This window comes from Phalacrocorax carbo, chromosome Z (assembly GCF_963921805.1).
Source record: "Phalacrocorax carbo chromosome Z, bPhaCar2.1, whole genome shotgun sequence".
Classification (NCBI taxonomy): domain Eukaryota; kingdom Metazoa; phylum Chordata; class Aves; order Suliformes; family Phalacrocoracidae; genus Phalacrocorax; species Phalacrocorax carbo.
In genome coordinates this window covers 2,153,523-2,166,047 of record NC_087548.1, presented here as the reverse complement: position 1 = coordinate 2,166,047, position 12,525 = coordinate 2,153,523, and the positions used below count along the sequence as shown (strand labels likewise).

Below are 12,525 nucleotides of genomic sequence, written 5' to 3'. Positions count from 1 at the left end.
TGACAACATCGGGCAGTTTTTCCCTTCCTTCCGCAGATGTTACAATACCTTCTTGTTTCCCTGGCCTTTTTAATAGGATCATTCATCATCATCTTCAATCTTTGAGCAAGTCAACAAAAGCTTTACTTGTAGAATATACCTCTTTTTAGCTGTTTGCTCACAAACTTGTCCAAATCCTTTCCCAGCCCTCCCTCAATGCCCGTGATTTGGGCTCAGGGAGCTGTTCCAGCGCACGATGCACACTGAATAGCGCCAGATGGTTCCTTTCTCTTCAGAAACTCACTAACCAACCTCTACGCCCAAAATAGCGTCTTCTCTGCTACTAAATTAGGCCTTAAAAATCTGAGCCTTTCTGCTGGCCAACTACCTTTATGCTTTTTACATAAGAGGCCTGAAGAGATGCTCTCCAGGTTAAAGGTGAGTCATGAGAAGCAGGTTTGTGCCCCCGTGTTGCCTTACCACAATAACCTTCAGGCGCGTGAAGTGCTGGAGCGTGTCCAGAGAAGGGCAGCGGGGCTGGGGCAGGGTCTGGAGCACAAGTGTGCTGGGGGGCGGCTGAGGGGGCTGGGGGGGTTTAGCCTGGAGAAGAGGGGGCTGAGGGGAGCCCTTCTCGCTCTCTGCAGCTGCCTGAGAGGGGCTGGAGTGAGGGGGGGGCTGGTCTCTGCTCCCCAGTCACCAGGGACAGGACGAGAGGGAACGGCCTCCAGCTGCGTCAGGGGAGGTTTAGGTTAGAGCTGAGGGGAAATGTCTTCCCTGCCAGAGCGGTCAGGCCCTGGCACAGGCTGCCCAGAGAGGTGGGGGAGTCACCGTCCCTGGGGGGGTTCAAAGGACGTGCAGCCGTGGCCCTTGGGGCCATGGTTTAGGAGGCCTGGGGGTGTTGGGTTGGGGGTTGGCCTTGGTGATCCTAGAGGTCTTTTCCAACCTTAATGATTATATGATTCTATAAGGCTTGCAAACCTCTGTTGCAGTTAGTGTTTGGGTGGCATTGTTATGAAAATGTGTAATTTGCAAAAAGGAGAGCGTTGGTGGCTTTATAAAATGTCGTACGGAGAATTAGCGTCAAAGCTAAGACAAGCTCTGGCAGTCAGGTCGTGGGACAGGAACTCCATCAGTCTCCAAATGCAGCGTGCGCCGCTCTGTTGCGTATGTTACAACAGAAGGAACCTCCTTTACTGCTGCAGGAGCATGAATATTTAATAGGCAGGTTTCGGGCTGCATTATTTCATTGCACTTTTTTGATTTCCTCCTTTTGTTGTCTGTGGCGGCGTTCAGTCGTTGGTGCAGATGGGCAGCTAACCCCTTCCCCCAGAGAAAGAGGGAGTCGGCTGCCTTTGAGGGATCTCCTGATATCAGCACAGCATAATAAGGGCGCATGCATTAACATTATTTTAAATGGAATATTTCTCTTTTTTTAATGTATTCTTGAGATTTTGATTTTAATCTGAATCTTAATGGCCTGATTATTTTGAAATTATTGTGCCCTTTGCTTTATAAACTCTTAATCACGAGGCTCTCAGGCAGATATCATTTAAGTAATCAGCATCAGTCTAATCAGTAATTAAAGTGATAGCCAACTACAGGTGCTGCTAAGTGCTAATCAATTAAGTGCATTTGTAATTGAAAACCTGATTGAAGTATTGATAGTTACTTTGATCCCTTGACCTGTAAAGTTCCCGTTGGTTTTCTTATAGTTGACTGAAACTCTTTACAAGTTTGCGATATTTAGGGAGGCAAAAATCAACCTTTCCTTGCCCGGCTGATGTCAATAGAAATGGTACCGTAGAGCAGAAGAGGTTTTGTCAGCTGTTGAGTGACTTTAAGGAGTTTGCATGTTGACAGGCAACTCTCTGCAGGTGGTTTTGCTCCCTCTGTACCTGTGACGATGGCAAATGCCATACAGGCAATGTTGCCCGCTGTCCGGGCAGCGCAGCGGCCGTTGAGCAGGGACGGGACTCCCGCCTGGCCGGGAGGGAGCTGGCAGCGTCGACATCCATTTGCTGGTTGGCCTTCCGGGGACCCGTGACTCCACACACCCCAGTCACTCCAAACTAGAGCATCCTCAGCGGAGGGAGGAAGAGCTGAGAGCAATAGCTCGTTGTGAGTAATTGTGTCGTTGACACAAGAATGAGTTAAAATGAAATGAAATCTGTCGCTACAGCTATGGAAATATATTGTCGGTGGGTTTTCCTGTTCCAGGTTCTTTTCTTAATGCAAACTTTCTATCCCAACTCTGAATGAGAAGTCAAAGTTTTGAAAATTTTCATAAATATGATATTCTTTAAAAATAAGTATTTCAGGGTAATGGTATCTCTTAGTTACTTCAAAACGTTTTGTTTTCAAGCGTGCTTACAAAATGAGTACGAGTTAGTTTTAGTTGTACAATGAAATGGCTAAAAATCCCCTAAAATATCTAAAAATGCCTACAAAGCCAATAAGCGATCACTCTTTTCTGCTTAGTTAATAAAATGAGAAACAAGAAAAGCAAGATTCACCTCTCCTAAAAAAATTACCGCGTTGGGTGTTTTCCTTTGGACATTCTTTTTGTTCTCACTGTCAACTGTAAGAAGAGTCTGTCTAAGCTTAGCTGAATTTAGAAACACGAAAATTATTTAAATGTTGGTTTCAGCGGTTCCCATTACGTAAGAAAAGACTGATGCTCTGCAAGCTCCTGTGAAACGTCCACGTGTCACCCAGCTAAAAAACACTCACTTGCACGGTACATGATTATTTTCCAAGTTTTTTTTTTTAGATTTATAAAACAAAATTTTGGAAGCAGTTGTGCCTTAGATGTTTCTACGTTTGGAGACAGAGAGAAAATGATGACATTTTTCATTATTTGTTTTTAAACCTCACTATTTTCTGTTTGGTTTGCTCCTTTGCCACCATAACCAAGCGTTGGCCTGAGGTTCCTGAGTCTTCTAAGCCTTGTATTTGGTTACGTTTCATCCTCTCTTCTTTTCAAGTTGGTGAAGACACCCAGAGGCGTTTTTATCCTTAAGTTTTTTTCCTCAGTATATCATTACTATCACTTTCCTTTTCTTTTTCCTTTTTTTTTTTAAGACTGTGGTGATCATATGGTTTAAGTATTTGACCATGCAATTTTAATATAAGAGCTGTTTGGAGATGTAGTTCAGAAGAGAAATACCCCGAGGAGATAATACTGGCTGAAAAGGTCTTCATACCTTAACAATCCTTCTCCATCTTATCTTCTCTCGGGGCAAAAAAAAGTGGTTTTATGAAACACCACGGTTGGGGACTTGAAAATTGCCCGTATCCAAGGCAACTGCTACTGGCCTCAACGTGTATTTGTACTTTAATTTGCAGTTTACGCGTTGGTTGTAGGAGAGCCCCTTCCCTGCGGGGCATGGGGAGGGATGCCCAAGAAATGAAGCAGTCTACAGCAGCCCAGGTGGAGTCCAGGGCTGTGCCCGAAGGCGCGGGATCAAAGTCCAGGAATCCCATTGCTGGAAAGTAATTCAGTAAGGGTCATAAAAGAGGCAGAACTGGTTGGAAAAAAATTATCCAAACCTCGTCCCTTCTGCTCCTCAAGCTGAAAATCAGCACGTGATAAGGCCTGGCTTCTTCGAGCACCAAAGCTTTCAGGCGTTTCTAGCAGGACTTTTGGACGTTCACATCACGTGCTGTGAAATATTCTCTCTTTCCTTGCCCTACACCTCCTCTATTTTTGCAAGGCACTTCTGTATCCCACGTGGCTCTAAGCTAACGTGTCCACAGCTTGGGACCCCGAACCACACTGCACACAAACACATGTTAAACTGTTAATGGTCAAGGTGCCTTAGCAAACAGTGGGTCTTAGTTTGTTCTCCCAAAGCACTGGAAATGAATTACTTCAAGCCTTTCAAAATCAGACTCCCTCATTTCATAAAAAGTCCATCATGCACAATCTCTGTAGGCTCCGTAGGTCCGAGTTCTAAATATTTTTTAGTTTCCTCATAGCGTTAGGGCAATCGGCTTCTGTGCCACATGCATGGGAGAGAATAAGGATTTCCTGGGAATTTGTCTTCTTCAGGAGAGAACTCACGCATAGCAAAAAGCAAGGACATTAAGCACCCTTTACTTTACCTCAGGATGCTTAATTTCTTGGTAAAATCTATTATTTTAAAATTAAGCCAGGCTTAGCACATTTTATTGCACAAATGGCGCATTCATTGTAATATTTCCTCGAGCACTAAATGATACATGTGCAGATTATATGTATTTTTTAAATACTGTCTTTTTTTAAGTCCTTTTTTGAGTCCTGCCTGGTTTTCAAAACATACCTGATTTGGGTGACCGTACATGTTTTCCATGAGCTGTTCAGGTAGTTTTGATTTAATTGTTAGCAAAAACAGAGCCTGAATGCCTCCGAATGCACTCTTCACCCAGAGGAGATTATTGAGGCCAAGATTAATTAATAGCAGTTAAAACCAGCCACAGCTAGACATGCCCATGAATTTTGACAAGCACAGAAAAGCTCGTTCTCAGAGGCACAGGACAACTTCCGAATGCTCCTAGCAGATCATTAGGAGCCCTTCTGCGGGATGCATCGCTGCGTTCGGTGGTGGCCAGTCTGACGTACGTACCCAGCACCCAAAGGGGGTTTTTTTAAGGATGAAAGCTGAGTCGAACTAGTCGTGAAACTTTCTATTTAGGGTCCTGGGGTCTTGTAATTATTTGCAACTGCATCTCAGGCAGTATATTTTGGTTTTGGCTCTAACCCTTGCTTCTGACAGGTCCAGCTTATTTATGCTAGTATTTAAATTTTTTTTTTTTCAAAGCCTATAGCCCTATTTCAGCTCACAACCTTAGGAGGGGAGCACTTGCCCTCTGGATGTATTGAAACCACCGATACTTCGGAGAGGCTGTAGTTTTGGGCTTTTATTTGTTGCTTTTCTTAAGAATATTTAATGTGTGTCGTTACAGCATTTGACAGACCTTGGGTATCTTTAGGGCCCATTGCTTTTACCAATAAAAGTTAAACAACGCCAGTAGGAGCACATAAGATTTAAAATAGCTCTGCCAACTCTCAGACCACTTAATGAAAGTACCTAAATTCCTTGTGTTCGGTGTTTCTGTGAGATCATTGCTCGGGTCCCTCACCAAGCACAGAACACACCTGGATCCCAAATCCGCTGTCTTGACTCAGGAAAGTAGTTTCAAATCCCAGCTCTTAGATGGGTCTTCTCTGGAATGAAAAATGCGCTATTTCTTGCTGCTGGCCACTTATGGAGGATAATATCCATGTTGCTGTTGCATGAATTGTGAAATTTCTAATGGGCTCTGATCCTGGGTAGCGCCTATCGTCCCCTTTAAAGGTGCTAGGAGCTCTGTGAGCCCCATCCCATCCTATCCCATCCCATCCCTGTGCTCTTTGGCAGCTCACAGTGTGCCTTGGGTGTTTTTACACAGGTGTTATTCCCAGTTTGGTTTAGTTTCGCTCTGCTTTCCAGGCAGAACAGCTCACACCCTTAAGGCATGTGATTGCCTCTACTTAAAATCTCGGTGAGTTTTTGGAGTCTTCCTGCAGCATATCGCTTCAAGGCTCTATTGTATCAAATACTTGATTTCTGTATCTAGCTGGTTTGATTGTAGATAATTGGACTTCCATTGGAATAAAAAAAATCTACAGAATGGACTTAGTAAAGAAAAAGTCAGAAGAAAAGCAAACGTGCAGAGACAAAGTGCAACAGGTAGAGTACATAAAGCAAGTGCTAGTCGTCTGCTACTATAACTGAATGAATGTTTGCAAATATCAATTAATATTTATGTTCAGAGGATTATTGACTAAGATAAACTGACAAATGGTTTCTTCATATCCAGAAACTTTGATTTCATAAGATTCATGAGATTTCTGATGCTCCACAGTCCCAATCAATGTCGAGATGATTTCTCAGCTTTTTACTTCTGCTAAATAATCATGAAAATGGGAATATGAAAATATCATATGGTTTTGGAAACTATAGGAAAGACGTTAAAGGTTCGGCTCAGGTTCGGTTAGATCTCTTGGGTCAGTGTCTGCTCTCCCCGAAAAGGTTTATCAAATCAGAGATGGGGCCCCTGTGCTCGGCCCTGGGGAGGCCCCACCTCGAATGCCGGGCTCAGGTTTGGGCCCCTCGGGACAAGAAGGCCCTGGAGGGGCTGGAGCGTGTCCAGAGAAGGGCAGCGGGGCTGGGGCAGGGTCTGGAGCACAAGTGTGCTGGGGGGCGGCTGAGGGAGCTGGGGGGGTTTAGCCTGGAGAAGAGGGGGCTGAGGGGAGCCCTTCTCGCTCTCTGCAGCTGCCTGAGAGGGGCTGGAGTGAGGGGGGGGCTGGTCTCTGCTCCCAAGTCACCAGGGACAGGACGAGAGGGAACGGCCTCAAGCTGCGCCAGGGGAGGTTTAGGTTGGAGCTGAGGGGAAATGTCTTCCCTGCCAGAGCGGTCAGGCCCTGGCACAGGCTGCCCAGGGAGGTGGGGGCGTCACCGTCCCTGGGGGGGTTCAAAGGACGTGCAGCCGTGGCCCTTGGGGCCATGGTTTAGGAGGCCTGGGGGTGTTGGGTTGGGGGTTGGCCTTGATGATCCGAGAGGTCTTTTCCAACCTTAATAATTCTATGAAATACAGTTGAAGAAGGAGGGATCACGCCATGTAATTTGCAGTCTGTAAAGGGCCATTTTGCAATGTCTAGGGCATCCGCAGCCCTGAGCCAGGGTAGTGCTGTGTGTCCCAGCTGACGCTGAGCTGCTCAGGGTGATTTCCTAATGGTGCAAGGAAGGGACCAAGCTCCCATTGAAGAAGGGTCATTTCAGCAAATGGAGGTGGCCGGCAACCTTTTACAACCCTTGTCCACATTGCATTCCAGCGAGGACTAGCAGGTTCCTAAAATCCTCTTGAAGCTGGCTTCAGTTTATGGTTTCCTTAGGAGTCCTGGTGTAACAGAAAGGAAATATTTTCTTTCTGTTGGTTGCCTTTCGGGTAAAGCTTGAAGGATTAGAGCACTAGTTATTACTGCTCTCTCTTCAGCAGAAGAAAGGACAAGAAGGCTGTCAGAACCTTAGTCATTGATTTTCCTGGAGCAAAGGGGCACATGTTAAGCACAACTGATAAAAAGCATCGTTGCGGTGTCCATGGAGACCAGGTGGAGGTGAAAGTGAACTGTTACCATTACAGTGACAGCTTTAGGTGGATCTGTAAAGAACCTGCTTTTTCCTCTAATCATAAGGAAGATCTTATTTATTCTACCTTGAGCATTAGATCAAGCGCATTGCTTCTGTGAGACCTGCTGTGCAGGGAGATGCAGTCACTGGTGACTTCAAGGCAGAGGAAGGGATATCTGAAGTCTCATAAAAACTGCTCGTCGCTTGCAGGTGTCACAGCTGCGAGTGCTTCGGTGCTTCTGCTGGAACTCTTGTTTGTCTCTTTTAAATCAAATTAGTTCAGGCTTGAAATAGTATGGCTGCAATAGTTCCTTATATCCCTAAAAACTACGCTTGTATAAATCTCACAAGGAATTGTGACCCTCATGCCAGTGTGCCTTTCCTTTGGGAGCCTTCGGAGCTTTTCCTGCTCAGAAAGGTAGGACCAATGCTGCCTGGCCAGGGTCCCGCACGGAGCACCCCAGGCTCATGGAACCATATGATGAAATGTCTTGAGAGAGAATGAAGCCACTCCTGCTCCAGTTCCAAAATGATTATACCACCTATAGGGCTATTAAATACTTGCTGACTGGCCCTAATGAGGGCTTAAACCGCCCCAAAGGCAGATGCGTTGCTTGAGTATTGTTCCATCTGCAAGAAGCTCTTCTTTCTTTGGATGGACACTGGCCTGGAGAACCCTTCCTCTGAACGAGCACAACCAACACTATTTCTGCCTCTCCTAGAGGGCAACAAGTTGTCATGGGGCCTCCTACCTGTTTTAGCTCCCACGCAGCTCAGCAATCTTTTTTGTTTGAAATAAATTGACAAAATGGAGCCTGTGGTTTGGAAATGATGGTGGACCACCCAAAGACCCACTGAAAATCTGGGTCATCAGAAGGTCTTCCACATCACGTGATGTCTTTGAAAATTCACTTGTGGTTGCTATCAGCTGATTCAGTTCTAAATTTTCTATAAGCGGTACCTTGTTGCTGTTAAAAGTTGGTGCCGCTGTGCTTTGCAAACTGATAAATCAGTGTGATTTGTCCCTTCTCATGGGATTTTTCAATCCACAAATCACTCCTGTGACCACCTACCTGCATGAGCTGTGCCACTGGTCGCTGAAGGCATTCCTGTCCCTCCGCTTCTTTACTGTTGCTTCGCCATATATATTTTTTTTTGTATCTCCAACATCTCGGGATACTCCAAGGTTCAAGGGTAAATCACTTTATGGGCTCCTGTTTTCACTCTTCCATCCCATTTTCAGGTCAGTGCTGCAAGATGGGTGCAACTGGGATTTCAGAAGTGGTTTTCCTGGTGCTCTTGGAAGGGGCAGGGGAAGGATGGGGGTGTTCTTTCCTCCCCTTCTCTGAGAAAATATCCAAATGCTCTGCTTTGTTCTCTACCTGGAAAATGGGGCAGTCAAAGGGTCTTTTCCTCGTAGCTGGGCTGGAATATAAACAAATGCTGAGGTGCCCATGATGAGAGCGTGGCTCAATGTTGTGCAGCGATCAGGAGGGTTGGGAGTGCACCAGTACTAAACAGTGAGTTACCTGCAGACTTCCTCAGAGCTGTCAGCAGAAATATGTTTTAAAGGCACTCTCTGGGTGTTTACATTCTCCCATAAACATTTTATATGTAGGCAATTTCAATATGCAAAGTGACCACATCTGTTTTTAAAACAACCACCCTCTGGTTTGAAAAACGGAGTTTGTTCTGCCTCGATGCAAAAAAATAAATTCCACATTATTTCATTCAGCAATGAAAACCCAAAGTATTGATTTTGAAATGTATAATTGATTGTAACAATAAATCACTGGGCAGTATATGTGCAAAATTGATTTTTCTTTTGCAATAATTAATTTGATATGTGCTATAACGTATTTATGCAGGGACTAAGCAACTCAATAACGGTAATAAATTGTATTTGGTCAAAAACTATCCACTGTGACGTGGTCGACTTTTCTTTTTCTCTAAAACTTTGTGGTACGGCGCTGTAAGGGATGGTATAGATACGGCTGTGAGGCCTTGCTCCATGAGAAACCTGGAATACCCTGAATGCCTTGAATCACGCTGAGTACAAACTCTCATAGGTTTGGAGATTCATGAGGAACAGCTGGAGCCCAGATTGTTTTAGCAGAGAAATGTTGATGTACAATATCAGCTGTCTTATCAGTCCGGCCCAGGAAACCTGGTGGGTTTCCTGGACAAATAGATAGAGACTGTAATAAAGAATAGAATGAATAGACGTATGGATGGACATGATATGACGAGGAGGGATCAATACAGCTTTTGTGGAGGAGAGTCCCGCTTCACATGCCTATTAAAGTCCTTTGAAGGAATCATTGAGCACATGGACAAGGAGATCCGGTTGATATCGTTGGCTTGGGTTTCCTAAAGCCTTTTGATAAGATCCCTCACAAAAGGCTCTTGAAGAAGTGCAGTTGCTGCAGCGTAAGGAAAAAGGTCGCTTTGTGATAAGCAACCGATGCACTGGAGAACAAAGGATGGAGAAGGTGTTGGCTTAATTCGGTGGAGGAACGTCGGTGGTGGAGTCGCCCAGCGCTGCGTGCTGGGGTTCACACCGGCTAGTGCGCGGGATGGAGGGTGAGGAAACAAGGGTTAGCTATTTAGTGCAGCAAAAGTGAAAGCTGATTGCTAAAAACCCTTACAACGTTGAGTCACTGGGAGATAAAAGAGTAAATTAAATTCCGTGCGGTTAAAGCGAGGCAGAGAAAGCATGTGCACCCGCTGCTGTGCCCTGAACTGGCTGCTGCTGCTTAAAGTCCGGAAGCACAGCGGTCTGTGGCGGCAAAAGCACCGCTGAGTGTTGAGATTTATTGGAAAATTAACAGGGTTGAAAAGAAAATGATCGCTGCAGCGCTACGCAAGCCTGCCGTGCCCCCTCCGCCAAACACGGGAAGGAAGAAAAGGTACAAGAGGAGGTGGCAGGAATGGCTAAGTACATGGAATGGCTTTGGTATCACAGGGACAACGTTCCTTCAGACCTTCCTCCAAGGAGAGAGGTGGCGGAGGTGGGTGTCTGGTCGTGTAGGGATGTCTCAGGAGCCATCAGGGAGGGATGGTTTCAGTTTGGACTATTACGCTCAGTTTGGACTATTAGGCTGAGAATAGACCTTCTCGCTCTCTGCAGCTGCCTGAGAGGGGCTGGAGTGAGGGGGGGGCTGGTCTCTGCTCCCAAGTCACCAGGGACAGGACGAGAGGGAACGGCCTCAAGCTGCGTCAGGGGAGGTTTAGGTTGGAGCTGAGGGGAAATGTCTTCCCTGCCAGAGCAGTCAGGCCCTGGCACAGGCTGCCCAGAGAGGTGGGGGAGTCCCCGTCCCTGGGGGGGTTCAAAGGACGTGCAGCCGTGGGCCTTGGGGCCATGGTTTAGGAGGCCTGGGGGTGTTGGGTTGGGGGTTGGACTTGGTCCTAGAGGACATTTCCAACCTTAATGATTCTATGATTCTAAGATCCCTCATACAGTCTAGTCTAGACAAGCAATATTTAGAAAAAATAAGTGATTGGTCTTGGTTAACGGCATTGCTGCTGACTCTGGCGAATGGCTCAGCAAAAATTCTCTTATGTTTTGGGATTAGCAATATATCTATTCCCAAGAGGTTTGTCTTTCTTTACACTGAGATGATGAGGGTTCAGTAATGTCTCCATGAGTGTCTGTGGAACTAAAATGGCACAAAATTGTTAGAACTGCTCCAGTTGGTATTTGCATCCAGTCAAAAAGCTGTGACTTTGGCACTTTGGGCTGAAAAGCAAATTGAGATGCGGTGTCGACTCAACCCCGGAGCTGATATTTCTAGTACTGTAGGTATTCTAATGGCCTGTTGAAATGAAAAGTTCCTGAAAAGGGAGAAAATATACTGGCTAAATCCCTTGGCTATATAGCCATCCACTGGTAGAGAATGTATAGTTTTCTTTATGCCAGTTTGAATCTTTATTTGATTTTCTCCTCAAAATAATAACTTAGTTGAACACCTGTTATTAGCAAAACATAGCCTTTTTCTTTTCCTTTGGTTTTTTTTTGTTCATTTTATGTGCTTTATTTCTGTCATTTCTTTGCAAAAAAAAAAAATAATCAACAATAATATCTCTTCTTTTACAGAGCATCAAAGTTAGCTGGTTGCCTCCACCGCCAGGTACTCAAAATGGATTTATTACGGGCTATAAAATCCGACATAGAAAGACTACCCGCAGGGGTGAGATTGAAACACTGGAGCCAAACAACCTCTGGTACTTGTTCACAGGTCAGTGTTCACATGGTAGAGCCTTGCAAGGTTTTGATGAATTAAATGCTTTGGGAATAAAATATACTTTCACTTCAAGGGAACATCGATTTCTTTGCTGGCAGGTAGCATTTATTGTGTTGTACAAAGACAGTCTTTATGCTGGTATTTTTAAACCAATATTTTCCTTAATGCTTTTATCATATGTTTGTCTCCTGCATTTTATCATTAACGAATTTGAAGCTCAATTTCTTGTGTCCGATATCTTAAGCCTCCGGTTTTTTAGAGCACTCGGTCAACGTCTCCTGTTCTCTCATGGGTGCAAAAATATCGATTTCTCTAGTTTCTTTTCCAAGATTTTCAATGGAAAATATCTCCTCACAGAATTAAAAACTGCAGCAGCAGGTCATAGCAAAACCAAAATCGCAGTGAATGAAAGTACCCAGATGAGTATTGTTAGGGTAACAGTGAATTCTGGTAGGCAAAAAGGAATTTCACCTGGCTTCTCGCATTACGCCCAAGACATAACCGAGAAAGCAGCAAAGCCTCAAGGGAGAAAATTAAACGTTGTCAGAGGTTTGCCCCTGAATTCAGCGTAACCCTGAGTTCACTTCACGTGACCTGCCTTGTGTTTACTTTCGCACGTAGGATGTGACGTGAGGATCGGCAGTAATTCTGAATTGCGTATTTCAGAGCAAACCCGATCATTTTCTGGTTTGGAAGGGAAAGCAATATTTTATTTCAAAATCAAATAAAAACAAAAGCAGAACAGTTTTATGAGGAAGACCTTAAATACTGAAATCTCAACTTGGTCATCTAACGTAGGGTCTTGACCAAAGGCCCCATGGGACGTCTTGCGAGGGCTACGTAACTGATAGCTGCACAACAACTGCCCTCTGGGGGGAGACAGCATGTTCGACAGGTTGGAAAGGATCTATTTTCTGGCAGATAAAGTAGAAATAATGACAAAAGCTGCTCCGATGTTGGAGTTGCTGCTGCTCTGGCGGCTTAGAGAAGAAAACCTAGCGATGCAAAGTCCCAGAGCAACGGCATGTACCTCCGTAGCTCCACTGCCACCATCCCTGCAGATCCCACCCCTGCGGAAGCGGAGCAGATTCATCTCTATTGTGGTAGATCCCAACGTCCTGGGGAAACTCTCTTTCACGTGAAGTATTCCG

General features: G+C 45.2%; 1 protein-coding gene across 1 annotated transcript in view; it reads left to right on the top strand.

The window, feature by feature from the left end:
- DCC (DCC netrin 1 receptor) overlaps positions 1 to 12,525 on the top strand; it is a 607,752-nt gene that overhangs the window by 495,207 nt on the left and 100,020 nt on the right. Inside the window, exon 13 of the mRNA XM_064438237.1 lies at positions 11,227 to 11,368. Within this exon, the coding sequence (XP_064294307.1) occupies positions 11,227 to 11,368 (142 nt within the window). The remainder of the gene's footprint in view (positions 1 to 11,226; positions 11,369 to 12,525) is intronic.